The sequence below is a fragment of the Oenanthe melanoleuca genome, chromosome 1 (assembly GCF_029582105.1).
Source record: "Oenanthe melanoleuca isolate GR-GAL-2019-014 chromosome 1, OMel1.0, whole genome shotgun sequence".
In the NCBI taxonomy this organism is placed as follows: domain Eukaryota; kingdom Metazoa; phylum Chordata; class Aves; order Passeriformes; family Muscicapidae; genus Oenanthe; species Oenanthe melanoleuca.
Window position 1 is genome coordinate 33639082 of NC_079333.1, and position 26169 is coordinate 33665250.

General features: G+C 42.6%; 1 protein-coding gene across 2 annotated transcripts in view; it reads right to left on the reverse strand.

The window, feature by feature from the left end:
- The window catches only part of ME3 (malic enzyme 3), a 116169-nt gene that overhangs the window by 6868 nt on the left and 83132 nt on the right, over nucleotides 1-26169 (reverse strand). The window contains exons 5-7 of one of the 2 annotated variants that reach the window (XM_056497325.1): nucleotides 23813-23974; nucleotides 20809-20912; nucleotides 9562-9671 (exon numbers count right to left, since the gene is read on the reverse strand). In XM_056497325.1, coding sequence (XP_056353300.1) covers nucleotides 9562-9671; nucleotides 20809-20912; nucleotides 23813-23974 — 376 coding nt within the window. The remainder of the gene's footprint in view (nucleotides 1-9561; nucleotides 9672-20808; nucleotides 20913-23812; nucleotides 23975-26169) is intronic. The other variant, XM_056497331.1, reaches the window with a different exon arrangement.

Below are 26169 nucleotides of genomic sequence, written 5' to 3' on the forward strand. Positions count from 1 at the left end.
TTGCCAGTACAATGTGAAACATTTTGTGATTATAACTCAAATGAGTTTAGCTCTCCAAAAGCTAATAATTAGCCTCTCTTAAGAGTGATTCAGGTTTAGCAGAGGTGACAGCAGGCCTCCTGCAGCAGGTATGGTGTCCACACTGGAACACTGGTACAGAATGGCAGCATCATTTCATAGAACCAGAGAATGGCTTGGGTTGGAAGGGACCTCAAAGACCATCTAGTTCCAACTCCCCTGACATGAGTAGGGATATCTTCTACTAGATCAGGTTGTTCCAAGCCCCATCCAACCTGTCCTTGAACACTCCAGGCATGAGGCATCCATGACTTCAGGAGGGCACTGCAAGCATTCATGCCTTAAACACAAAACAGACCAGACTGATGGCTGATAGCTTTGTGAGCTTCTTTCTTGCAATGAATCACTTGAGACACTCTCTTCTGCACCGAGGATGAATTCCCTTCATCAGCTCAGAAAGTTTTTACCATTACATTTCCAGACCCAGACCATTTGAGTTCAGTCAGTTTAAAGGGATTTAATGCGGAGGGAACCAGCCTCTGAGCACCTTCTTGCTTCAGTATTAACATGTGACACAACTGAAGAAAGTGTAAAAAGGATTTCCTCTTGCTCCTCCTGCACTAAATCTCTGCCTTTTAATGCTCTCTTTAGAGTAGTGTATTTGCCTGGTGAAATTCCACTGGACTAGGAAAATTACAGAGGAAGATAATGAATGTCCCAGAAATTGAAAAGAACACTGGATAATTGCTTGGTTTTTAGATTTTGTGTTTTATGGGTGTCATATAACCAGTCCATGCTCATTCTCTTTGTTATGGTGAGTCTATAATCAGCAGGACTGCTTGGCATGCTGCCATGACAGATGCTGGGGATGAGACTCCTCTAAAAAAAGGTGTATGATCCTGCTCAATCTCATGCTAAAGCAGCCACCTGAACTCAGTCAAATGAAATGAACCCTAGGAGAGTCACTACTACCACGTGTTTTTTAGAGAGACAAGGTAACTGGAATACATGTAGATGCTTCTGTTGCACACATCTAATCTGTGCAGGAAGAGATTCCACCCTGTAAGTCTGAACTGCAAAGAAATGGGAAGAGACCAGGGTGCCCCAGTTGTCAGCAATGCCAAGCTTGTGACATGCAGTAGAGTATGAACATCTATGTGTATACTGACACAAGTTCACACACTATCTCCAAGGCTTTCTTTGCACAGAAATACCTAAATCCCTCTGTGAGTGGGGAATTGATCAAAGTTAAAAAACCAGAAGTGAAACCATTACAGAGTGATGGTGTAAGTGTCAGGTCACAGCATTAGCAGTGATAGATGCCTGGAAAGTATTGAAAAGACTGAAATGTAACTGAAGAAATATCTTGTTTCTTTTGGTCCTGACCCAGACAAAATTGCTTTATACCCTGTGACTGTCAAAAAGTCTGATGGGACAAATGCTGGTATTTGCAAACCCATTTAAGTGGGAAATGCTCTTGAGAGATTCAACAGAGGGAGGTACTTGAGATACTTTTTAAAGGTGTCACTAGCAGGAATTTGACAAGTGGTGTGTATGGGAAGAAAGGGGGCATGGACTCAGTCTGCAGAGCCTGTGGGACTGGGTGTGCCATTACTCATCCCCTGCACTTGTACTGCAGCCTTGAGTAACAGCAGGGCTCTGTTTAGCTCTGCCACTCCTAATCCTCCTCTCTTGTTCCAATGTGTTTCTAATCCTTCCACGTCTCCCAAATTGCATCTCACCCCCATTACTCAAGTAATGAAGTTACTGTACCTTGGCCTTAGCTCAGTATTTTTCTGTGATAATTACAATTTCTGAGCCTGGAACAACAGAATATCTCTGTGGAGAAGAGTTCACAGCTGGTTCATGTAAAGAATTGGCTAATCATTGTGATTTAGTTCTAAAAGAATCACAAAGTCAGACTGTGGCAGGGAACTCCTCACCATGGCAAGAAAAAACCAGCCATCCTTCAACATGTCGGTCTATCTGTTTTCCAAAGAGAATGAGTGCTGCTATTGTGGATAACTGCTTCCCTAAGTAATTAGCAAGAGTCAGCTTGGCTGGTCTGTATCTGAGGTGAGATATGGAGGGGTACAGAGAGAAGAAAGGAAAGTGCTTGCAAACCATCCTGTCTATCCAAGACTTAAAGTGATAAACATGGTAAAGACTTAAACATGGTATCACAAAATAGCAAGCAGACCTCAGGACCTCTCTGGGAAGTCCACAGCAACAGAACCAGTACCAAAAAGAGGCATTTAGAACTAAGGTACACTCAGTAAAGTGGCCATCTTTGCAGGAATCAATTTCTGACACTCAGGCACACTGAGAACATTGTAAAACATTAAAGAAAACCCTGTGGGGGCTGATGTTCCACTCGCAGTACTGCAGGTGAGAGCAAGCCCCAGTAGATGTCAGTGGAGATACACTGGAGCATAACCTGAGGAAAGGATCTGCTCCACAGCACTGCAGCAGGGAGGCTCCCATTCCAGGGACTCAAGCCTTCCTCAGACTGGGGAGAGCAGCAGAGGGGTGAGCAGCTCTGCACATGGAGCTGCAGGAAGCACTGCACAGTCACTGGGGAAAGTGCTGCCCAGTGCTGAGGTCAGGGCTGTGCTGTGGCTGCCAGCAGCCAGTGGCTAAGCAGGGGACATGGGGCAAAGCCTGAACCACGGGGGTGCTTGGGGGCAGGAGTCCTCTCATGCTGATGGCTGGCACTGCCCTGTCACCTGTCCTGGAGAGCTCACTGAGCTGAGCTGAGCTGAGCATCAGCACCATGCTGAATCCTTCAAATGGCAGCAGCAATGGGAACGTGCAGCCACACCACTGCCTGTTTCTTCACACAACACCTGGGTGAGTGATTCCCCCTTCTCCACAGTACATTGGTGGAAAAGATGACCAAATTAATCCTGATCTTTAATTTTTTACTCTTGACCTGCCTGCTTACACTTGGCCTTGTCAAAACCATGCCAATATGAGGGCCCAGGGAACAGCAAACTTTAGTTTAACAGCTCCAGCAAAGGGCAGCCAAGGAAATATATCTAAATTTATGGATGAGGAGGAAGCCTAGGGTTTTCCAAATTCTGGTTCACATTAAGTCCCTGCAGCAGTTCCACCCATTACTGGAAAGCAGAGAGGAGCTTGTCCAGATCCATTCCAAATGCATACTCAAATACAACAATGCTGGAGCAAAAACCTGCCAAAGTGTTTGCAGCCCAAGGTCTTCCCCTCCATGACTGCAGGCTAGTGTTACCCTTTCCCTAGAGGGCCTCCTTTCATTAGGAAAATGAACTTGAGATGGTGCAGAGTTAGTCAAGGAGAAGAGCAGTAAAACACAAAGCACTGATGCACAGGGATGGAACTTGTTCTCTTCAGGGTGACCCAGAATTGATAGTGGCATGGAGAAGATCTGCCTGACAATGGAGAAGCCTAATGAGGCTATCTCTAGGTTTCTGCTCTTAATCCTTCTGTTGTAAAGTGCTTGGATTATAGGGTGCATTACCTTAACGATGGGTTCTGGCCACAGCAGCAGTGCCCTCCCTCCTGCCTGTAGGGTGCCAGCCTGCAACCACTGTGCCAATGCAGGCTGAGCCCCCTCGGGCACCCACATGAGCAGAGGCTGTCAGGGAGCTGCCAGCACTCTGTAAGAAATCCCCATCCCCACTACAGCACTGGGGACTCTGCATGCTGCTGCATACCCACAAGCTAAACCAGGTCAGAGCACTACCCTTTCTTCTCTTCATTTTGCCTCCTCAGCTTGGACTTAAAAGATCACAGACAGCTTAACACAGAGGTGACCTGTGGTGTTCTTCACTGCAGAGGAGGATTTGGAAGTGGCATCCACTGAATGAGAAAAACAGCAAACCAGAAAAGCAGGAAAGGAAAGGGAAACAAATGTCACAATTCCCAAAAGTGACAGAAGATATGGGCCTGATCTTTAGAGTGCTGCACTGATAAGCCCAAGAAACTGAGGCCCATGTACAGCTTGGCCACTCTGTTCTGACCTGGCTTGTTTAGCAGTCAGTGTGTGAATTTGACACAAACCCAGTTAACATAGTTAAGGCAGCAGCACCAAGGGGAAATGCAGCAGCCTCCTCCTCTGCAAAGCACAGCAGGCCCAGAGGGACTGTTAACAGTGAACCTCTACAGGACTCAGAACACCTCCACATCTATCTCCAGGCTGGGTAAACCCCCAGGGAAAGCGTGCTGCTTAGGAGCTGCCTGGCAAGACATTGCCTGCTTTGTTCCACACTGCTGTAGGGTCCCACACTCCCTTCCTATTGTGCTTCCCCCTCCTTAGCTTCCTGTGATAATTACCGATGCATTTGCCACGCCAGCTGAAACAACAAAGTAAGATACTGTACCATTTTAATCCTCTAAAATTAGTTCCTGCTGAGCCAAGAACTCTCACTTTGCCTGCTTCTCACAGCACGTGGAAACGTGCCTGTGTGCACATGATTGATTTCCAACTTGCCCAAGTGTTTGAAGCTGCTCAGATTTGTGGCACTGGAGTCAGCCTGTTCCCAGCCTCAGCTGAGATCTGCAGCACTGTTGCTTCAGGCCAGGCACTGCTTCCTGAAGTGTCTTGGGAAGGTTATGGAAAGGTTATCTGCTAGGATAATGAGAAAAGGTGTTTGGTGGGTCAAGAGATATTTTGAGGATCATCAGAAGTCTGATATCCTACAACCCAAGGGAACCATTGCTCTAATGACTTGGAAAAGACTCAGAGGTGTTCTGTGAAAGGGGGGACCTGAGCATTGCATGCAGACTACTTTATATAAAAGGCTTTATGCTTTTGTACACTGTTCTCTTTGTCTTGCCTGTATGTGTGAAAAACTTTTGAATGACACAATCAATTAAATAATACATTAAAGATTTCTTCATTTTTTCTGCAATTCTGACTAAACTTGCAGAACTACTTCTGCTGTTCAGTATTGAGTAAACATCTCAAGAGGCAGCTAAGTTGGATATGATTTGCCTTGCGAGATCCATACCATTTTCATTCACCTTCCTGTTCCTAGGTGCACTTCCAGAAGATTTGATTTGTAATCCCCAGATACTGTGGCTAGGCAAGCTGGGCTAAAATTCCCTGGATCTTTCTTTTTGCCTTTCTTGAAGACAGGTGTGACTTTTGGGTTTTTTCTCAGGAATTAGGAATTTCCTCAGTTACCATAATCTTTGAAAGAGTGACTTTATAATGCTGTTGGCCACATATCTCAGATGAATTCTTAGATGCATCTCATCAGGTTTCATGGACTTTGTCACTTGAACAATCCCTGCTAAATAGGCAGATGTCCATGGAAGATGCTGTAATTTTGCATGCCTAAAGTTCTCATCATGGAACACAAACTCTGGGTGCTTTCCTTGGTCTGCATGACCAGATTTGAAATAATCGCCCAAAACATCCTTGCAGCTAAACTGGAAAGCATAGGTGAAAAAGTGGCTGGGCTGGTAGGCTCAAAGGTTTGTGGTCAGCAGTACAAAGAGGCCAGTACTATTTAAATTCTCATAACAATCTGGATTATAAAATGGAGTGCACTTCCATAAAGTTCATGGATGATTACAGATTTGGGATAGTGATTGATACAGTGGTGGTATGACAGTCATTCCCAAGGATCTCAGCAGGCTGGAGAAATGGGCTCAGGGAAAACTCGTGAGGGTCAGCAAAGGCAAATGCAAAGTCCTGCAGCTTTGAGGTTATGCTGGACAGCAAGTGGAAGATGAGCCAGCAACAAGCCCTTGTGGCACAGAAGGCAAACAGCCTGCTAGACTGTGTCAACAGTCAATTTTTTCTATTTCAGCACTTTTGAAGTCATCCCTAGACAGGCATGTCCCATTTAGGGCTTTCAGCACAATGAAAAACTGGAGCAAGTCCAGAGGAGGGACACAAATATGACCAAGGTGTACAAAAAGGACTGAAGAGCTTGGGTTTGAAAAGGCTGGAGATGACTATGAGGGCATCTAATTTCTCTTTACAAGCACTGGTTGGAGATTCTTCTCAGAGGTGTATAAAAACAGATTAGGGGCAATGAACACAAGTTGCATCTAGCAAAATTCCAATTAGATATTAGGGAAAAAAATGCACAAGGAAGATGAGAAAACTTTGGAACAGGTGACACAAAGAGATTGTGGACAGCCATCCTTGTATATACTGCAAAGTATTTGGCTGGACAAGGCTCTGAGGAACCTGAACTAATGTAAAATTTGGATCTAAGTTTGAAATCACCCTTTATTTGAGGGAGGGCTGGCTGATGTCCAGAGGTCTCTTCCAAACTAATATCTTCAATGGCTTTATGTAATTTCTTGTATGAAGCACGAATCCAGAGATGTCTGCTTCAAGGATTCACCAGACTTGACAACTTTGTAAGACTTTTAAGTTGTCTACTTTCTGTTTATCACTGTGAACAATTAAGTGAAGCAAAGTTAGAGGAGGAAGAGAAAGCAGGAGCTAAAGCATTCTCATGTACCTCTAATCTTATGTGCTTCAGAGCCTGCCCTGGTACTTTAGTGGGAAAAAGGAAGAAGTGACAATCAATTTTCTCCCTTAGAGCTCTAATTGAAGCTGTTGCCCCTTGCATGAACCCAGACAGAGCTGGGAAAAGACTGATGTCATCACCCCCTTAGAGGAAGGAGAAGCACTCCTTCAATGGGAGCTCCCACACACGGGCACTGTGAGCCAGCTCCTGCCTAGATCCCAGGCTGATGGCTTTCAGAATAAGCAATGGGCACTGTGAGCCAGCTCCTGAGAGCTCCCAGGCTAATGGCTTTCAGAATAAGTAATCACCTCATCCCAGTTGGTGGTACCTGGCAGGCATCCCACTCAGCATCAGCAGGCTGGCTCCAACTGGAAGGGGTCTGAGTCACCTTCATTCTCTGGGGTTAGAATGGATTTGGAAATACAGTAATTTGAAGGACAAAAAACAAACAAACAAACAAACAAACAAAAGTAGGTATTAATATTTTAAACTGTTTTCATTTTGTGTAGGCCCTGGGGCAGCAACAGGGAGGCCTAAAGGATCTTAAGGGAAGCAATTTACACCTTTTTCCCTCATCTCATCTGGGTGTGTATGTGTAGGCACACTGCATCCAGAGTACCAGTAACCAATGGTCAATGAGTTTAAATTAGTATAGCTCAGGCCTGATCTAACTTGCACTGCTTGTGCTCAAGATGTGTTTTTAATTCAACACACTTAAAACATTCCCAGCTCAGAAGTTGGAATAATTCAGGCTTCAGAAGGCCTGTTCCTGTCTCGCTCGAGTAAAATCAATCAGGCCTGTTTAAACAAGGCTTTGTATAATTCTCATTAATCATTTAAACACTACTTACATTGAACTCTAGCAGTTTTTTAAGTAGCTGAGTCATGAAACATTAGCATGTTAGAAAAGAGAGAGTCAAAGGTACATCCAAAGAACTGGAGGGTGTAAGTGAGAAAATGCCACTCCTACCTTTCTCATATCATTGAAGCTACAGAGGGATATATTAGGGTGGGTAAATCCGACTACTCATCTCAGATTGAACTCTTTTATCTCTGGCATGACTCCAAGGCATGGTTAACTGAGTACACTGACATTACTTCAGCATTCTAAAAGTCCTCAAAACTCATTTCTGACTACAACCCTAGCTTGGATTTCCCTTTTCTTTCTGACAGCTCCATAAAAAAACAGGTGCTTGCTTCTTTTGACTCATTGCATGTTGTGCAGGAGCTCAGCAGGATTTCTTTACTTATCTACTACTGAGAAACCAGTGCCAGCAAAATGCTTTATTTGAGAATATAACTGTGTCTTACTACAAAGAAGTAAAATCCTACTCTTTCAAAAGGCAGGACTTGAAAGGATTTTCAGGGGAATTGACAACTTCCATGCACTGTGACATGCATCCAACTGGGGAGAATCAGATAAGGTCTATTCTATGACAATACTGTTTTACAGCATCCTCCTGGATGTGGTTTGCTGCTCTGGGGCAGACATTACCAGGAACTGTCTGAGACATTCAGCTATGACCTATGGCGAGAATAAAACTATAAAAAATAGTCTCCTGCTTCCCAATCAGAATCCGCAATTTAGCTTTACTATTATCTTTTTCTTCTCTCTATTATCAAAGAAACCTTTCCAATTCACCAAGAAACCTTTGACATTCAGTCCAGTTCTGCCAAGAAAACCTACATCCAGGCCCCTGATGTGTGATTTGCCACATCACTTGGCCTCTTTTTGACTGCCGAGTTCCCTTCCACTTTCAGAAAGAGCAGCTAATCCAAAATAAATATTTACAACATTGGCTTCTTATTATGGCCTTCATCTGTCCATCTTCAGAAAAGTCTGAGTGCTTGGTTCCCCCATTCAATACTTCAATTCAAAAATGTATCTCCTGGGTTTTCTTTTTCTGTGCTTTTCTCTCCACTGGAAATTTTTGGGGGTGGCAAGTACACCTCCTGAGTCTTCTTGTACAGGAGTATCCATCTGCCCTCCCCTGAAATGCCTTTAGCTTCTCTGCTTCTAAACCCTCTTAATGAAAATGTCCATGCATCCCACTACACAACCATACTTCCCCAAACCAGGATCTTACTCCTTGTGTCAGATAGGAAGAAGCTGCTATACACATTGCCAAATATTGTTAGATAAGCAGCAGATGCAGAAACAGCACTGGAAAGTCTGCTCACAAAAGAACCAACATTGTGTGAAAAATAACACTGATGTTTCTTTCAGTCTCTTTCAAGTACAAGTGAGGATGAGCCCAACTGACTGCAAATAATTAAATCAAACTTTGGAAATTCCTGCATGTTTCAAGCAGGACTAGACAAAAGAAAAGATGAAGGGACTGAGAGGAGAACTGGTTGTTTATACACACTTGGGAAGATCCTGTCCCTGTCAAATGGGCAAACAGCCCTTCCAAAGGTTTAAAGCAGAGTCAGCATCAGACTGGGATGCAGATTGCATCCCTCTGGGCATTGAGCAATCCTGCTGACTGCTGAGCCTCTCATGGCCTGGAGACTTGCTTGTTATAAGCCCAGCTTTGCTGCTGTCACTTCTCTTTGACACTGGAAGAGTTATGTTAACCATGCTACGGGAGAACAAACCTGTTCTCAAATTACTGCAGAGTTAGCATCCACAGAGAGGAAAGAAGCTGGTTTACCTTTATTTTTGTGCATGTAGTAAAGAGTACAACAATAGAGGGAAAATATCAGGGTCAGCTAATGACCACCTGGCTCATGAAAACGGAAACCCTTGCACAACTGTTAAAACGTCATCATTGTTTTAGCCAAATTATAGAAAATTAATGGAACTCTCTAAATTACCTACATAATCTAAAGCATATGATCCATTTTCTCCCTTGAATGTTTCTGCAATGAACAGCCAAACTCCTAAAAACAATGGAGACTCACTTTCAACTCAGGTGGCTGCACTTCTGTTTATATTTTTAAATGCTTCTGTGTAAACTCTAGAATTTGTCAGACATCTGACTACTGTAAAATAAACAGTCTTGTGATACTAACCACTGCTTCTCATGACAAGGTGAAGGTTAAATTTGATTTTCCTAACAGTGCTTACCCTGGATATCATCATTGAATGTACAGTATCTGTTGCGGTATTTATTGAGGAGACGAAAAGCGTTAGCATTGGCAAAATCTTCAAACTGGATCAGACAATTCATGCCATACCTGCAAGTTAAAAGGAAATTTTAAATGAATAAATATATTTATACAACATAGGACACAATATTTTTATTAAGACAATGGAGCTAGAGACTCTAGTGCAGAAATAAAAGTAACAGCAAACAGGATCACACCCATCCCAAAGTCCACACACTGAGAAACTGGAGTCACCAGGATTTAATTGTATTCAATTCAAGCGGCTTCTTAATATGTGTACTTATATACCTATATGTACATGCATCTTTGTACTTTTGGTATGAGAAATTTTCAGTGGTGTATTTGCAGAGGAGCTTCCCAAAGGAAAGGAGACACTCTTTGTGTTGCAGCTGCCACACTGCATTACAGCAAATCTGACTGCAAAGGGGACACCAGGTAGAGAACACCACCAAGGGCCTCCTTCAACTGTAAGTGGCCAAGAGATGAGAAAAAAATCTGCTTGTAGGATCCCATAGAGTGAGTGTTTCACGGTGGGACTGAGTGGTTCATGGTGTGATTTCACAGCCACACTTCTGTGCTTTGGAAACGTTTTTCTCCACTGAGCTTTTTAGCAAGAAACCAGCACGCAATGACAGCTAGTGACCTGTAGAGTGAAAAGGCAGGAAATAATTGCAAACTTTCCATAATTGTCCAGTAATTTCCAGCAATTTCAAGGAGAAGTGTGCAGTTTATAAATTGGGTAATATTCAGACTGGTCCATATGTATACACATTCAGAAGTTTGTATGACTCTAGGCTGCATTAAAGCTTTGCAAATAAAATTTAAAAGGGCCATAAGTACTTGTCTCTCACACATAAATGTGATAGGGCAGTAAGAGAAACTCAGGGAATGAGTAATGCAACTATTAGCAACCTCTGGGCTGCAGGCAGATGAAGGGCCTCTAAATAGCTGCACTTTGTTAGAGGTAGCATCACCTTACATATCTTCTATTCAGACTTTCCTCCTTTGCCACTGAAATCTGTGGCAGAACACCCCTGCTTTAGTGTAGAAACTGATACTGGATAAAACATACTCCATTTGTGAACTGTGGTTTCTGTCATGAAAAGGTCTTTTCATGGCACTCACAGTCAGGCAGTCAGGCTCTCCTATAAGGGCCTTGAATTTTTTATTATTATTATTTTCCACTTCAAACATATCTGTCAGTAAGGAAACAATGATAAGCACATGCATTGTGCTCCTTCATTTGTCCATCATGAGAATCTCTCACTTGATAAACCCCCTTGTCTCAAAAAGGGACAAAGGTTGGCTCTAACACTTGCTTCCCATTCTCTGTGTTTGCTTTTAGGAAAAGGACCACAATAGGGACAGAGTTTTTAGTAGGGCCTGTAGCAACAGGACAAGGGGTAATGGTTTTAAACTAAAAGAGAGTAAATTTAAACTAGATATAAGAAAAATATTTTTTGCAGCGAGGGTGGTTAAAGACTAACACAGGCTGCCCAGAGAGGTAGTGGATGCTCCAGTGTAAGGGTAGACAGGGGCCTGAGCAACCTGGTCTGGTTGAAGATCAGCTTACTAATGGAGGTTCCTCTTAGTCATCATTTGGATGTGTAAGGAAAACATAGCTAAGAGGGAAATGACACAGAATGCAGAACATCTGCTAATATCTCATAGCAAATAGTTAGCAAATCTTTATGCAACTTCAGTTGCTATAGAAACTATTTCTCTAACACGAGTCTTATTTACTGGTATCACTGAGGAAGTGATACCAATATCAACATTACTGACTTGCTTAACAAAATCAATGATCTCAGCCAGCATTAATGTACGTGTGACCAGCTCTGTGAATTCCTTCCTCACTTCTCGTTTGTGATCTGCAGCATGGGACAGTGCACAAGTTACTTCTATTTCCATCTTTGATCCTTGTTTATTAAGCAGAGCACAAAAGAAGTATGATAGCCCATAAACACTTCATCTCTCTTTCTGCTCCTCAGTATAACAGCACAGTGCTGCAGTGTAAGCTCTTTTCACTAAGCTATTTTGCTTTCTTTTTCGCTGCAGTACATCTCCTCAGCTTTTTAAAGTACAGACTCAATTTTTGAGCTTATGTGAGCCTTTGCCTAATGTGAAAAATAAGTTTTCATTCACAAAGACCACAAATTGGTCATGGTAAGACCCAATAACTGGATGCCTTAAATGAAAGAACCAAGTATTTTGGATTCACAGTTAAAGATGGGAATCTCAGATCATGATCTTAGTCCTCAGGAGCTACTCACCTTTCTGAAGTTTTGAGAGAAATTTAAATTTGTGCAATCCAGAGTCACTGAAATTAAACACAACTAGGCAGCTGACTTACTGAGTTGTCTAAGAAATCTACCAGTTAGTCTTGCTGCCCTTTTCCAGTGGTACTTTGGTGCTGCATGCAGTGCCCCATCTGAGGGTGACCAGAGCAGGCTAAGGATAAACTTAGAAAGGAGCCTGAGCAAACCAGCATCTGGGGCCATGTGCAGCAAGATCTTTGTGAACATCAACATGATGAGTCAGTTCTACTGTCCCTCCCCCACAGCACAGCATCTCAGTATTTGTGTAATTCCTTTCATCCTGAAGGAATTCAGAGCGCTCTACAAAAAATATTTGAGTAGCACCCAAAAGTAAAATGTAGCCAACTTGGGACTGGAGAACAGAAGTCCTTTAATATGTAACAATGCTAAGAAAAAGTCCAGCTCAGGTAAGAAAGTGGAGAATACTTGGTACTGCAAAAGGAAAGAGTGTCCTGAGAGCTGCTACATGTATTGGAATCCAGCCAATGAATTGCAATGCAGAATGGAATTTCTTCACTACCTTTAGGTATCTATAAGTTGGTTGTGTAATGCCCACCTGTGTATTGCCCAGCTGGACAATTCTCTCTGACCATGGACAGAAAGGGCATATCCAACAGCAACTTCTTTCAACTAGTCTAAGTGAAAAACGGAAGTAGATAACATCTCTGGAGATGCCTCTTTCTTCAGAATGTCTGTGAAGGCAGAGTAAGATGACCAACCTAAATTTAGATATCAAACTTTAGGCACCTAAATTAGGAGAGGTAATCTAATATTATCTAATTATCACAGTCAGGAAGATCTGGTTGGGAACATCTTAAATATATGTCATGCATCTTAGGCCACTGGCTTATCACCCTTTCACTGAAATACTATGCTGCCCTTCAATGTTTGCAATTTCTTTGATGATGTCTGCAGAAACTGCCCTGTTCCATCCCTTGTGTGTGGTGTCCAAGTGGTCCCCTGTCAGCAAACACATCCAGAAAAAAATACTTGATGAAGTGAATTATACTGGCCGATCTTCTTCCATCATAATGTTTTAATTTTAAAATGAAATCTGATTTTGCAAAATTGTCTTTAATTGGAAACACTGTATTTCCCACTAAGAAACCAAAATTAATGAATTCCTTTGGAGGAATCATTTTTAATGAGGTATGATTTTGTTGAATCTTCTGTTCTGTTTAATATGTGACATCTGATATGAATGCAGTCCCAGTTAGTATGCATATACTTGCTGTCTATAGATGCAGGAAGCCTTTTAATAGAAAAAGTGTTTGTAAAGTGAGTATTTGAACAGGGATTTCTGATGATCCCTTCCAAAACATTTAAATGTTATTAAATTTGCAGAAAGAATTGATCCTGGCCCTGCAGAGAGATCTTTCAAACTGCTGTGATAGGAAGAGACTCTTGAGGTCAGTCTGCTTGGCTGGTTGTCAATTCTCATAGGTTCTTCCACTGATCCATGTGACTCATCTCCTAACTTTCAGCTGAGAGCCTGAAGGAGATTTGGAAGCAGATCAGCAGGTCACATCAGGACTGAATGTTTTCCAGTCCAGGAAAGGCATGGCCAGCTAAGGTTGGCTCTCTCCAGCAATCTCATCCTGACTGTCAATGATTCATCTTCTCTAGAGCATTCTATGATCTTCTTGGCAACTGGGACACGAGTAGTTAAACAGCCAAGATCTGACTGCCTGTATCTACAAGGAAATATCAAATGTAGAACATCAGGATTTCAGACTGACAAGGTACATTAAAATTGAGCAAATGCCATGGTCCAGTGTGGTTTCTCCCACTTCTTGGTTCTTTACCTCCCTTTCAAAAAAGGGAAGGTTGTATTTTTTCAATGGTTTTGGGTTCCAAGTGTTGCCATTCCTCTTGGGCAGTTTGCATTTCATGGGGTCTCTGCAGTTCTGTTTCCTTGTGGAACTGGAGCTTTCGCCTCAGCATGAGTCATTCTTATATTTGTAAGCTGTCAAGTAGGATGCTTGGACAGAGGTGTTTTTGAAAGAATTCAGACATGCTGAAACTTGTAACTGGTTACACTACAAGAGTCATTATTTAATATTGTCACCATGTCTCCTATTGGCAGCCAGACCACCATCTGGGGGATCCTGTTCTCTGCCATCTCTGGAATTAATTTACCCATTTTATAGAATTGGAAACAAAAAGATACACTTTGTCCCAAAGATACACTTTGAGTTCTTCCTCATCCAAAAAAATTCACCAGTCTTTCAGGCAAATATTATATTGCAGTCTCATTAGTTTACTTATTTCATGGTTTTGTGCCACAAATAATTATGACCTAAATTCTGGATCTCATATCTTGCAAAAATCTTCCTGTGAAAATAGCCTCACTGGGAAATGCTTTATACAATGGTCCCATACACTCATTTTAGTTCAATCTCCAGTCTTTGCCTAGCAAATCTTGTACAAAAAGTACTTTCAATTAAACAATATACTATTGATTAAAATAATAGTACAAACTGTCACCCTAATGAAGGATGACTCTAGGATCTAAACATATATAATATTATAAGCCTACTGTAAAAATTATTACCTGAAAATTTTTATTAAGAAATTATCCCATTTCCTGGAAAATGCACAAACATAGGATTCATGCTTTGTTTATTGCTGTATTGTTGTTCTGGTACTGTTACTATCCACCTAGACCTGGGCTGTGCCAAGAGAAAAGATGCTCTTAGCAAAGTCTGTATCCCCTGCAGAGAATGATACACATTTCCACTGCATGACCTCCTGGAACAAGTGGTAGAACAAAAACGTGGAACAAAGGAGTGTGAATCCCAGAAAAGGAGCAATGATTACATTGCTTTTAAATTCTTTATTCAGGAGGCTTCTCAGTTGCCTAAACAATCTCATTATGCCATTTTTTTTCTTTCATCCTCATTTGTATGTACCTCTTTGAGTTCATTCAGACTGATTATAAGCCATGAGATCAGTGAGGAAAAAATTCATGAGCCAGCAGTTACCATTTGAGAAGCATCTAACCAAAACTACCCAAGTCAGAACTTTAAGGGTGGCCTGAGGACCTGTGCAGTGCCTTTGCTGACCACTATCAAAAGGTCTTTTTTTTTGGCAATGAGGACAGAGTATAATACATTCTTACATGCATGCAAAAAAAAGTATTTACAAGAAGATCATGTTCCTTTATGGAAAGAATCACAAGAAAGAAGTTCCAGTCCTTGTCTGAATTTAAAATTTTATAGCAGTGCTTTCACCCATTCATGATGCAAGGAATCTGCTTTGAGGAGCTGCAACTCCTTTTCATAGTCTTAGATAAAACCAAACAGGGAAGAAACAAATTGTCCTTGCCCTTGTCATCTTCTTATTACTGCTTGAAACACCAGCAACCAAAATTCTGCTTTCCAAGAAAAACTAAATTATCTGTAAAGAAGCCCATTGCCAGAAAAATATCATGCTTTGCAAGTGCTCAGCATTTAAGATTTGAAAAACAAAGTCCACTCAAGCAAGTAAAACAAACTAGAACCTGAGTCTGTCTGGTGTCCTAAGGCCTATCTTACTGTTAAATCATTACTATGACACTTGTCAGGCTTCTCATCAGACCAGCAGTGGTCTGCCATACAATTGGATGCTCTGCCATACAATTCCTGGCCACAGGCTAGGGGTCAGTTTGGTCAGGCACCTCCACAAGATGCCAGCTGAGAGCAGCCCTGTGGAGAAGGACTTGGGGGTATTGCTGGATGGGGAGCTGAATATGAGCCAACAGTGGATGCTCCCAGCCCAGAAAGCCAACTGTGTCCTGGGCTGCATCCAAAGCAATGTGGGCAGCAGGGCAAGGGAGGGGATTATGTCCCTCCTGAGACCCCACCTGGATCCAGCATCCAGCTCTGGGGCCTCCAACACAAGAAGAATGTGGAGCTGTTGGAGTGGGTCCAGAGAAGGCTACGGAGCATCTCTCCTACTGAAGACAGGCTGAGAGAGCTGGGGTTGTTCTCCCTGGAGAAGAGAAGGCTCCAGGGGGACCTTGGAGCCAATACAAACTTAAGAACTCTGGGTCCTGGGTTTAGAAATCCCATACTAGGAAGCTGCATCACAAACCCAACAGGACCTGCTGCCTGCCTCACCATCATCTTAGGCTACAGACAATTTCTAACATTGGGCAGGAGTCTCACTATAAACATAGCCACCATGCTCTGAGGCACAGAGCCTGCTGTGGGTTCAGTGAGTGCTGTGTCAATAAAAGCACCCCTTGAAGCACAAAGGTATCAGAAATCTCAGAATTGTAGATTTTTGGAAACTGGGGGATGTGCTCAGGATTGCTGTTCATAGTCATATGCCAGGGTATCTGCTATGAACTACTGTTAGAAACAGGATAGGGAGAAAATGAATTAAGATTAATTACAAGGTTCTTGGGGAAAAAAAGTCTTGAAAGTTCATAGTAAACTTTCATTATTATATCATTTTTAGGGAAAAATCTCCAAACAACTATTTTGCACATCCTATCTCATGACTTTCAAGCACTAAGATCAGCACTAATGCTGCTATGACCATTCAAAAGCTTTTTATGCAAAATGGCATCATTCTGCTTGCAGTTGGTGTGAGGAAGGGCTGTAGCTGGAGGTACAAGTCTTCTCAGGAGCAGGGCAGGAGATACAACCATATTAGTGCTGACCCTCAGATGTAGCCTTGAGCTACCCTCTGGCACACAACAGAGCCTCACCCTGCATCTTCTGCACAAACAGAGCTTCTCCAGCTGCATCTTACAGAAACTGCTGTGGTACATCTGGTATAGGTAGAAAAGCCCAGACAAAAGCCTGGAGCAGAGAGCTTTGTGACATCTGTAACTGCGTTACCCCAAAGGATTTGAACTCATGGCAATAAAAGCCACACTGATCCCCAGCAGCACATCTGGAACTCAGTCATTCCTCAGTAGCAGAAAATCAGGCTAATGAAACCTAAATATTGTTCCTTGACTTAAAATTTCATCCAGTGTCTTAAAGCAGATTACAGATGCTAGCTGATGATCTTATCTCTCATCAAGCCAGGACAGGGGACAGCTGGGGTGGCTCCTTCCATCAACATCACTTCTCCCTCGTGAATGGTGTCAGGGTCCCTCTGGCCACGGGGGGTCTGAGGTAGATGGGCAAGGAGAATATCCACCTTGTATTCCATGAGGGCTGGATCTGGTCTACACAACCAGCTGTGCCAGGGCACTAGTAATGGTGTCCTAACAGACCCACAGATGCTAGGGAGTGGCTTTGAGTGTTAGCAGTATATGTGAGGGCTTCTTTTAAGCCCATCAGTGCGTAGAAAATAAAGTCTAATCTTTCAAGGTCAATTAGCCAAGTTAACCAGAGCATGTGAAGGAATAACATTGGGGCACACCTGTACTGGTGATTTTATTTCTGAAAAGTGCTGGTGAATTTGTGATCCATGACCTGGAGAACTGCTGAAACAGAGGTGGCTTCTTTTCAAAAAGGTTCTGATTGTTGAAGAGCACATGAGACCTGCCCTGGTATGTTTTTGGGTAAAAGTACTGGGAAGGCATTAGGCAAAGAGAAATCAGGTATGAAACATACACAAGGAATGCCTCATAGCACAGGCTGACAGAAAGCTTGTTCCCCTTGTCACTCTGTTAATAAGCACCAATGGGAAAGGAAAGGGGAGTGAAGTTATGACAGGTTAATGAGGCTTCTGTGACACAGTTTGCTGGCATAGGGAACTGCATCTCATAGAGTCTCAGGCTGCATGTTCCACATCTGCCAGCCACTGACTGCAGCTAGAGCTCAGAATGGAGGCTGGAGTTCTGGGACAGGTCTGGCCCCTTGGAGCATGATGAAAGTTGCACAAGGATTCATCTGATCAGATATTCAAGCCCCAAAAATTCTGGGGTTTATTCAAATTACAGTCCTTGGGCACTTTAAGGGAACACTTACTTCAGCCTAAAGAAATGTACCAGGTTAAGAGCAAGACTTGTCCTTTGCCACAGTAACTGAGCAGATAGAAAACTGAAGCAGTGCATTTTCCCTTGTGAAGCACATTGCTGCTCTCTGTGAGAAAACAGCAATTTGTCAGACTGCTTCATTCAGACACAGGTAGGCTCAATGGCCCAAATTTTGCATGTAGTTGCTTCCCAAGAGGAGCAAAAGGCATAGCTCAGAGCTGTTGTTAAAGAGCTTAGTCATTTCACATGTTTTAGGTGAAAGAGTAATGAATGGTGGTTTAGGCAGCAGGAAAACACAGGAATTTATCCAAGAAAGAGCTTTTCTTTCTAAAATTGCCCGGGGTGCCCACACTTTATTTTAAAATATTGGTGTGGCTAACTCTGAAGCCTCCGGCACATGCCTGGTTTCATTACAAGGTGGGTATTATGAGACCAGGAATCTGTTCTACTGACTCTATGGGTCTCCAGCAACAGAAATTTAACATCTGTTTGATATTATTATTCCATTAGAAGATTAAATCTTCACTCCTCTGGCTTTTTTGTGGGCTCCAACACATTCCACTTCAGTGACAAATGTCCCTTGAGCCAGCAGTGCTTTGACAGGGTAGGAGGTACTCCTGCAGAGGAACTGACAAATGGTTTCCATGAGAACTTAAAGTACCCTCAGGAACTAGACAGAATTTCTGCATGAATATCAAGATGAAAAGGAAACCCCAAACTGCAAGGGATTTGTGGCAAAAAACCAAAAGGTTCTTCTCCAAGTAACTGAATTTGGATGTAACATTACAGACTTGCATAAGAGATTGCAGCAGCTCATAGTCACAGGTTGCCTCAAAAGTGGAAGCAGGCTACAATAAAGCAGCATGTTCTTGACCTTCTGAACAATTTCTGCTTCCTTTTGTAGCAGAAGTGAGAGCTCCTACTGGGTTGAATCCAATCATTCCAGTGGAAATTTGAGACAGAATGAACCTGTTTCATATGAGTTTGCCAAACCCAGGCTGATAGCAGATTATTCACCAGCCCTGAGTGCACAAGGATCACACCCCAACAATGCTTTAAAGTATGCTGGTGGTCAGGATGATGATATGGGGTAATGGCTCCTTTTGCTCTAGGATCTCCAGATACTCTACAGATGTGAATGCAGAATGTCCCAGCCTCACTTTGCTGAGACCTTTCAGAGGCCTTACTGTGTTCAAGGAACTCATCCTGGTTAAGGGAAATAGAAAAGCATGGACATGGGCCCCAGGAACATGATTACCAACACTTAGATGAATGCATTAGACATGACTTCACCACCTCCCAAGATAAGAGTTTATTGTGTCATGGTCTTCTCCCTTCAATGTGGACATTAGCTCATGTAAACTAAACACAGGAAAATAGCTGCCAATCCTTCCTCTCCAACAGCAAGAACAGAAAAGGCAAGTTGTCTTTAGTGGGTGCAATGAGCTTTGCACTAAACACCATAAGCCTAAATCTCAGAGCCAAATTTATGATGGCTGAGACCATTATTTGTGTTTTCATTCTATTGTTCCCATTCTACCATCAACACCAACACTGCAATAGCCCCATGGTTTTCTGGCCAGAAGAAAGCAGGATGGGGTTTCCCTGAAGGATTCATTAGTGACTACAATCAAAATAAACAAAACCTCCACAAATCAACCCTGATGACTCTAAAATAGTTTCTGCTTGTCTCTTGTGATTTCCTAGTTGTGTTTTACCAGCTTTCTAGCCTCTAAGAATTTCTTCCCACTAGATAATGCATAAAGCATCTAACATAATACTACAATGTAATCAAATTACATTTCAGTCAAGATTCTTCATCAAATATAAAGAAAGTTCAGCTGTGACTGCATTTTTGTCCCTATTTCCTCCACCCACAGCCAGCTGGGCAGTCACACCATGTGTAAACCCATCCTTCTCAGTGGATGGGTAGGTGCTGTGTCAGACACTGGTCATGGTGCCTCCTACCTCCAGGGAGACAGGGGGAACTGTGAGTTGATGACATGTACCACCCACTCCCTCCCCTTTGTGCAGGAACACACACACATCCAGCTGGCTGGAGACACAGAAGGAGGATCAAACACAGCTCCTTCACTGGGAAGAAAAGATAGGCAGCAGCTTGGCAATCAGGCAGAGACTGCAGCTCTCTGCTGCTCCTTATCAGTATCATCTATGGCTTTAGGAAAGTAAAAAAAAGCTGCTTAGGAGCTTGTAGTTTTCCAAATATGAATCTTTTTCCTTAACAATTGTCCTTGCTTTCCTTCTTATGATAATCTCTCTGGATAGTCATGGAGATTTTAATACATTTTCCTTTATTTTTCAGAGAGAGATGCACAGGGCTGAGGTGGTAGTCCTGCTCTTCCCATGTTAAATTCCCGGGTAAATCAGAGACCCTCTATCCCAGTTAGTGAGTATGAATGGAAGGATGCAACTGGTCTCTCCCATGTTTAAAAGGACAGTGCTTATAATCCTGGCCTTCTCACTCCACAGACTTAAATGCCAGCAGGAAAGTTCCTATTTTTGACAAAGCCATAGAGTGGCAGTATGCAGACTCCACAATATGTGAAGGAACATGCCATTTCCATTAACATAATTTCTTTCACAATGGCAAAACTTCCTTTATAAAGTGTAAACAAACCAAAGTTTAGGTTCTGACTACGCTGAATGAGGCTCATAAATACATGACAGAGGCCAGATACAGCCCATAGGACACATGTTTGACACCTCTGGCCTATGTGGATAGGAAATGCTTATAAATACTCAGTCCCATTTCAGTTCTCTGGAGACAAATATTTTTGACACAGAGTGCTCAAGAACAAAGAGTCATTTGCAGACCACCCAGGAGACTTGCATTGAAAGTCCTTCCTTTGCTTGGATAATCAATTATACTAATGTTTATTTCAGGAGTTGCAACATTTGTTCTTAAATGGAAGCAGCCCAGAGGAGCCATGTATATAACCCCACTTACTTGTTGGTAACTGCCTGCATAAACTCATCAATCAGTTCGTCGTACTGGTTCCCACGAACCCTCTTGTGTTTCAGTCCAATATACAGTGGATCATTCAGGAGAGCCTAGGACACAAAGCAATTCTGTTGACATCTTCCCTTCTGCAGATGGACAGAGATTTATGTCCCAGCCTACCAAAAATCTTTGCCTGATGCAGTCATGTTGATTTTACTTACTATGGCCAGTTCACACGTCTCTTCCCAAGCAGGAAGTGTTTCTGTAGGAAGCTATGGCTGATCTTTTAGCATAAATAAAGTCAGAGGGATGCAACACTTCCTGACTGCCATAGGAAATGGAGCTCTGCATCCCCACAACAGCTCTACCAAAGGCTCTCTGCCTAGGTGCCTCACTCCTAGTGAGTAAACTGACCTAGTGTGGAGGGTGTTCACTGTGCATTCAGTTCTTAATTTTGCACTGAGGGCAGCAGGATGGCTGTGACCATAAACAGTGCTTTGTGCAATGAAGATTGCCTGATGTAACTTTAAATGATGTGTCACTTAGGCCTTTTAGATGACAGCACAGAGTTGACCACAATCAGTGATCAGATGGCAGAATGTTCCCAAGACCTGCACTCACCTCAGTTATCTGGCAGGTATAAAGCCAAGGTATTTTCATACAATAGATTAATTTATATTTTGGTTCCCAGTAGGAACATAAAACAGGCCATTCCTCCAACCAATCTAGGAGATGTTAAATCAACATCCATAAGCCACCTAAAAAGGACTGGGTCAGCATGGAAATAGCATATATTTTGGGGGAAATTACAGGACAAACACTGGCAGGAGACAGGTGGGCCAACACCTCTGAGAGTCACTGCAAAGGAACTCTACTTCCTTTCCAATTTCAGGAACTGAACTATCCACATGAGGGGAGGATGAGCCATCAAACTTATTGTCCTCCAACCATATAGCCCTAAATATTGGCAAGTATGCTAATACCAGTTCTGTTTTTACAGCCACAGCTGTTTTCCCTTAGAAGGAAACATGAAAGAGGTTTTCCTGTGAGTTTGATACATTAGGGCTCTTCAGGGCTATGAAACAGAAAGGACACCCATTTGTTTAATTTCACTGATTGTTAACAGCACTGTGTGCTCTGGGCCCTGTTCACAGAGTACAAAATTCTGCCACAGACAAGGTGAGAAATGCTGAGCTCTGAAAAAAGATTGATTTGCTGAAAGTGTATACAAAGTATCATGGACTGTCAGAAAGACAAGCTGGCAACTGATGCTAAAAATATAAAATGACTGCTATATTTACTGAGCTCTGCCTGAGGTTCATGACACAGTCACCCTTGGTTTACCAGATATTAATGGGCAGAGATGAACATGATGAATGCCTGTAAGAGATATCTTATTTATGCACTGATAAATGAGTTTACTTGTGGGGCAGGATGCTCCTAGGATGTGCTTAGGGTTCAGTTAATCTGGGTTTATGCATGTGAGAAAGCCATTAGATAAATAAGCAAACAAATTATTTATATGGTGAGGACATACACTGTTCATATTGCTGGAAAACAGTGACTTCTATATCTTAACTCCAGATGTGGAAACTGCCTTCACAGAGAAGTTCCTGAACACAAATTACATCTAATCTTGGGCTTGGACTGATCCTCTAAGTCTTTTTCTGATGCCATCTGACCTTCACAGAGGCCTAAAAGTCATTGGTGCCACTTTGGATTTTAGTGTCTCTTGTCTGCTGAGACAGAAACAAGGTGGACATGCATGATCAGATGCTTTTCAGGGGAAGGGAAGCACTCTTATCCAGGCTCCTCTGGGAGAAGCTCCCGCTGGGAGGTTCAAAGCACTGGTGGCATGCAGATCAGGATGGAGGAGAAGGAAGAGATAAGGATCCAAAGTCAAGTACAATGTTGTATTGACTGGAGACTGCAGTGAGAGACTGAGACTTAATTCCTGCTTTAGCCTCAGTGGGTCTGAACTCAGAGTTCTCCCTTTTCAGGGAAGACCATGAATAAGGCTGAGATGAGCACACCCTGTATTCCACAAGTCCATGACAGGCTGCTATGCTAAAGGGGTAACATAATCTTGGGGCCAGAGACCAAAGAGGTAATTGAGATTCTCAGATGTCATCTATGGGCACTGATTTGCATTCTTTCATTCTTTTCAAGGGTCCAGTGAGAGACTTGGGGCAGGACTGAAAGAGGTGCAGAAAATTTAGTTGTCCAATGAGCATCAGCATGTCTGAAAAATGTCAGCATTAATTTGTCTTCATACACAAACTCAAAGCTCTTACACCCCAGATTTTTTATGTCCCTCAAGAAATGTGTGTTTGGTTTATGTGGGGTCATGTGAAGCACAAGTACTTTTTACAAGAATGGACAAACCCAGGCCATCACAAATAGCTATAGGATATTAATTTTAAAAAGACATCCTCACAGATGTCCATTCTGGCATTGCTGAAATGTTTCACTTTGGCCTTTCTGAGCCAGAGTCATAAGGCAAAAATCTGCAAACAGATGGAGTCCTCTTGCTTGGTTATTATGTGCAGTAACATGTGCAATCTAACAAAACAGTGACATTAATCATTCCCAAACCACTCACCAGGGATTCTCCATTTCTGGAATATAGTCATCTCTACACAGACACGAATATCTGCCTGTTCCCTCACAATTACCAGAGGAAGAATAATTCTGGGACTTCCTGTACGAAGCCTGTTAACTCACCTTACCATGCTGGAAGGTGGAGCTGAGCTTTCAGCTCCAACTGGTAACACTCTGAGTCTTCTGACCAGAGGACCATGAGTCTATTTAGTGCTTATTTCAGTTCCCCATAAGAACAAAAGGTTCTCATGCATCAAACAGGAATTAAACCTTCCCACTTTCCTGCAGTGTTGGTCAAGTCATCATCTCATCTCGGATGTCTCCAGCTTTGTCTCCACATTTAGGGAACTGGAGTTAAGCACCAATCTTGATTCTCCCCCCATGTCAGATTTATGAAAAATTGTCTTACCTCGTTGTCCGTGCCAACATCCAGCAGGACAGGGAGACATTGCTGTGGGTTAACTCCACCACAAGCTGTGTACAAAGCAAGCTTTCCCACTGGGATACCCATGCCATAACTTCCTAGGTCTCCTAAACCAAGAATCCTCTCTCCATCTGTCACCACGATAGCCTAGGAGAATCAAAAGAGACTGTTGTATGGGGTTGCCAAGGCTCTAGAGGCAAAATCAGCTACACTGTTTCCACACTGATGCCACTTTTGCAATTGTGCAATGGATATTTGCTCCTTGTCCACGACAGCATGTTAATTAGCTGTTAGCAACCAGGGGCTGATCATTTTTAGGGGTAGAGAAAGTGTGGTGAACAGCTAGCAGCTCACAGTGTGGGACAGCAGCAGCTCTGCTGGAAAACACTTCAATTCACTGTAGCAGAGCCCAAGCAGCATGGCTTTTTGTGCATCCCCAGCTGTACTACAAGAAGTATCACAAATGAGATATGGTCTTGATTTTTTTCATCTTTTTTTCCAGAAGAAAAAAGTGTGTTTAGGAACTGCATCTGTGGAAGAAACACATTTCAGTGTCCTTTCTTATTCAACATAAACTACACACATATTTGAACTTTTTGCTATTTGCTTTTCCTTCTGAGTCAATGTGAAGTGTTAGCAATGAGAAAGTCTCTTTTTGGGTGGGCTCCATCTGGTTTTGGGTGTGTGCTTACTTCTTTACCACACCCCGAGGATGCAATTGGGATTCAAAGGCAGTAATGGGAATAAGGAAAGCAGGAAGCATATGCACTGCTACAGGTTTATCCTGAAATTAAATGGAGTTAATATTCAAACTATGCAGAGAATATTAAAACAAAATTAAGTTCTAATGAATCAAAATATTCATCTGGAGCACTGATCCCCTTTCATCCAAATAAGTAAGTGTTCTCAGGCAAACCTAAAAAACCTCTCAATAGCATTTAGATATCCATCAGAGAGAGAAAAATTATTCAGCCTAGGATGTGCTGGAGCACTCTATAGGTACCAAAGGTCCTCAAGGCAACACTGAGAAATTAATCAGAACAGAAAATACAGCATGGGAGAAATGCATTGCTATTTGTAAAAGAGAGGGAAAACTGGATTCACATTTGTTTGTGGCTCTTTGGACTTGAAAAACACCCCAAAAAAGAGCACAGTTTCTGTGAGCACCTGATACACGAGGACATTAAAGCAATGTGTTTATTCACTCAGGTTCATATAATCAGAACTCAACAAATAGGACATTAATCTCTGGCTGAGCAGGGCAGACCCTTCTACCTGAAGGTAGGAGGTTATTGGTTTAACATTTAGGAACCTCTTTTCTACTTCCATCTGTGATACAAATTTTCTTGATGACTCTAATGAAGTCATGGTATAAAGGTTAGGTGTGCAGTTTATGACAGCCATCGAAATGGTTTCTAAAGTTATTTGACATCTGATGGGGAGAGACGAAACCTCCAGAGGGCATCTCCTCTCTCCAGCAGCTGTTTTGGGAACAGATGGATGGGTTATTTCTCTTTGAAAAACTCGGTTTCCTCTTCATTGTCAGTACTTCATTACAGAAGCACTTACAATATGAGACTAGGCAGTTTATAAATCCCAAGGCAGCTGATATTAACTGAGATGATTCTGGACTCTAGGCTGTACCCAGTTAACCAGTCCAGGTTTGCAGTGCCTTAGCAGCAGGCAAGTGGCCCAGCAGAGTGATCCAGAGTGCTACACTGATCTCCAAGCTGCCAAGGCAATGCAGAGAGGCAAAGTGCTGCTGCTGGCATCCCCAGTTCTCTGCACTGATTGCACAGTCAGCCTTTACAGGATGAAATGATACTCTACATTGAGTGAACAAACAGAAAACACTAAATGGGAAGGATTTTGTACAGCAGTAATAATCCTGGTGGGGATTCAAGATCCTGAGTGTACTTCTAGGGCAGGCATCCCACAGAAAGAGGGAGGATTGAGGGGAGGGAAGGCAGGATGGAAGGCCAGTGCAGTAGCTTGCATGGCAGCACACTTGTCTTGGAATAAAATACATGTTTCTACACCACCCTCGCTTTGAGTGGCGTGAATTCATAGCTACCAGGATGACACCCATCCTGTATAATTCTTTGCATTCTTTTTGCTTTAGCTGGACCATTGTGAAGAAAATAGCACAAGACTAAGGAACCAGAGAGAAAACTGGCAAGGGAAGGCACTCCTGAGGATGGCCAGCATTTTATCCAACATTTCTTCATGTCAGGATTCATTAGCTATCCTGGAAGAGACACAAAACTCCCACATTCCCATGTAAGTATGACCAGAAATGGTTTCTTATCACTTATTCTGCTTCTGGTACTATGATTCTTTCA